Here is a 3,135-nt window from a genome sequence, read left to right on the forward strand (position 1 = left end):
AGTCGTGGTATATATTAGAATTGACATTTTCAGTATTCTATTGAGTCAAGTTTCTGTGTCATCAATGTGACTTTGTTTGCTTCCTCTGTAGCTGTATATTACACTCATGAACACTGTTGTTTTCAGCAGTTCATCATTCGAGTGTGTGTGACCGGCGTTACCATCAACAATACAATGTGAGACTGAATTCGTTCAGTCAACAATCACAGACGGTCTATTGACCAGTGCTGCAACAACGTTCGTATCATATCATTTGCAAGTGAGTAACAATGATAATAATTATAATAATAGTGAAATATTGATCATGTGTATATTTGTTGCATATGTTCATCGACTGTGAGCTGTAGACTGAGACATGATACTCAACACAAACAGGGTCATAACACTGAGGCGCACTGATCACGAGTCCCATGCAACGACCAATCGGTCGTCCAGTGCTTCCAGCTCTTCAACCGTCCTCCAACACTCATCATTTCATCAAGTCAATCACAGCTCAACAATCTCCACCATTCCCTTCACATATTTCAAGTGTGTCATTTCTTTGCCATTTCATTCACAATCGTTCGCGTTCACATGTCAGCTGATCACACACGCCAAATTCTTTTCATTCGCTGTCAGTATTCACACCAAGCATTTGCATGAGATATGCAGTGAACACTTTGCTTCACAAAATATCTTCTTCATATTACCAATCGTTTCAACGGAACTCAACTTCCTTCAGTGTGGTATATATTGAATTGACATTTTCAGTATTCTATTGAGTCAAGTTTCTGTGTCATCAATGTGACCTTGTTTGCTTCCTCTGTAGCTGTATATTACACTCATGAACACTGTTGTTTTCAGCAGTTCATCATTCGAGTGTGTGTGACCGGCGTTACCATCAACAATACAATGTGAGACTGAATTCGTTCAGTCAACAATCACAGACGGTCTATTGACCAGTGCTGCAACAACGTTCGTATCATATCATTTGCAAGTAAGAAACAATGATGATGATAATAATAATAATAATAGTAATAATAATATTGAAAAATTGATCATGTGTCCTTTTGCTGGATATGTTCATCGACTGTGAGCTGTAGACTGAGACACGATACTCAACACAAACAGGGTCATAACACTGAGGCGCACTGATCACGAGTCCCATGCAACGACCAATCGGTCGTCCAGTGCTTCCAGCTCTTCAACCGTCCTCCAACACTCATCATTTCATCAAGTCAATCACAGCTCAAAAATCTCCACCATTCCCTTCACATATTTCAAGTGTGTCATTTCTTTGCCATTTCATTCACAATCGTTCGCGTTCACATGTCAGCTGATCACACACGCCAAATTCTTTTCATTCGCTGTCAGTATTCACACCAAGCATTTGCATGAGATATGCAGTGAACACTTTGCTTCACAAAATATCTTCTTCATATTACCAATCGTTTCAACGGAACTCAACTTCCTTCAGTGTGGTATATATTGAATTGACATTTTCAGCATTCTATTGAGTCAAGTTTCTGTGTCATCAATGTGACCTTGTTTGCTTCCTCTGTAGCTGTATATTACACTCATGAACACTGTTGTTTTCAGCAGTTCATCATTCGAGTGTGTGTGACCGGCGTTACCATCAACAATACAATGTGAGACTGAATTCGTTCAGTCAACAATCACAGACGGTCTATTGACCAGTGCTGCAACAACGTTCGTATCATATCATTTGCAAGTAAGTAACAATGATAATAATTATAATAATAGTGAAATATTGATCATGTGTACTTTTGTTGGATATGTTCATCGACTGTGAGCTGTAGACTGAGACACGATACTCAACACAAACAGGGTCATAACACTGAGGCGCACTTTTCAGCGGTCTCATGCATCGATTAATTTGGTTGTACTTTGATTCCATTTCTTCAAACTTCCTCCAACACTCATCATTTCATCAAGTCAATCACAGCTCAACAATCTCCACCATTCCCTTCACATATTTCAAGTGTGTCATTTCTTTGCCATTTCATTCACAATCGTTCGCGTTCACATGTCAGCTGATCACACACGCCAAATTCTTGTCATTCGCTGTCAGTATTCACACCAAGCATTTGCATGAGATATGCAGTGAACACTTTGCTTCACAAAATATCTTCTTCATATTACCAATCGTTTCAACGGAACTCAACTTCCTTCAGTGTGGTATATATTGAATTGACATTTTCAGTATTCTATTGAGTCAAGTTTCTGTGTCATCAATGTGACTTTGTTTGCTTCCTCTGTAGCTGTATATTACACTCATGAACACTGTTGTTTTCAGCAGTTCATCATTCGAGTGTGTGTGACCGGCGTTACCATCAACAATACAATGTGAGACTGAATTCGTTCAGTCAACAATCACAGACGGTCTATTGACCAGTGCTGCAACAACGTTCGTATCATATCATTTGCAAGTAAGTAACAATGATAATAATTATAATAATAGTGAAATATTGATCATGTGTATATTTGTTGGATATGTTGATCGACTGTGAGCTGTAGACTGAGACACGATACTCAACACAAACAGGGTCATAACACTGAGGCGCACTGATCACGAGTCCCATGCAACGACCAATCGGTCGTCCAGTGCTTCCAGCTCTTCAACCGTCCTCCAACACTCATCATTTCATCAAGTCAATCACAGCTCAACAATCTCCACCATTCCCTTCACATATTTCAAGTGTGTCATTTCTTTGCCATTTCATTCACAATCGTTCGCGTTCACATGTCAGCTGATCACACACGCCAAATTGGAACATTCGCTGTCAGTATACACACCAAGCATTTGCATGAGATATGCAGTGAACACTTTGCTTCATAAAATATCTTCTTCATATTACCAATCGTTTCAAAGGAACTCAACTTCCTTCAGTGTGGTATATATTGAATTGACATTTTCAGTATTCTATTGAGTCAAGTTTCTGTGTCATCAATGTGACCTTGTTTGCTTCCTCTGTAGCTGTATATTACACTCATGAACACTGTTGTTTTCAGCAGTTCATCATTCGAGTGTGTGTGACCGGCGTTACCATCAACAATACGATGTGAGACTGAATTCGTTCAGTCAACAATCACAGACGGTCTATTGACCAGTGCTGCAACAACGTTCGTATCATA

The 3,135-nt window shown here is 39.4% G+C and overlaps 1 protein-coding gene across 1 annotated transcript; it reads left to right on the forward strand.

Annotated features, from left to right (window-relative positions):
- Nucleotides 1-1,862: 1,862 nt before the first annotated feature.
- Smp_186230 (hypothetical protein) lies at nt 1,863-2,189 on the forward strand (the record flags this gene model as incomplete). The annotated part of the gene is made up of 1 exon (XM_018792089.1): nt 1,863-2,189. One exon carries the CDS (start codon nt 1,863-1,865, stop codon nt 2,187-2,189), a length of 327 nt encoding a protein of 108 aa, XP_018644075.1.
- Between the last annotated feature and the right edge of the window lie 946 nt (nt 2,190-3,135).

This window comes from Schistosoma mansoni (genome assembly GCF_000237925.1).
Source record: "Schistosoma mansoni, WGS project CABG00000000 data, supercontig 1173, strain Puerto Rico, whole genome shotgun sequence".
NCBI classification, from domain to species: domain Eukaryota; kingdom Metazoa; phylum Platyhelminthes; class Trematoda; order Strigeidida; family Schistosomatidae; genus Schistosoma; species Schistosoma mansoni.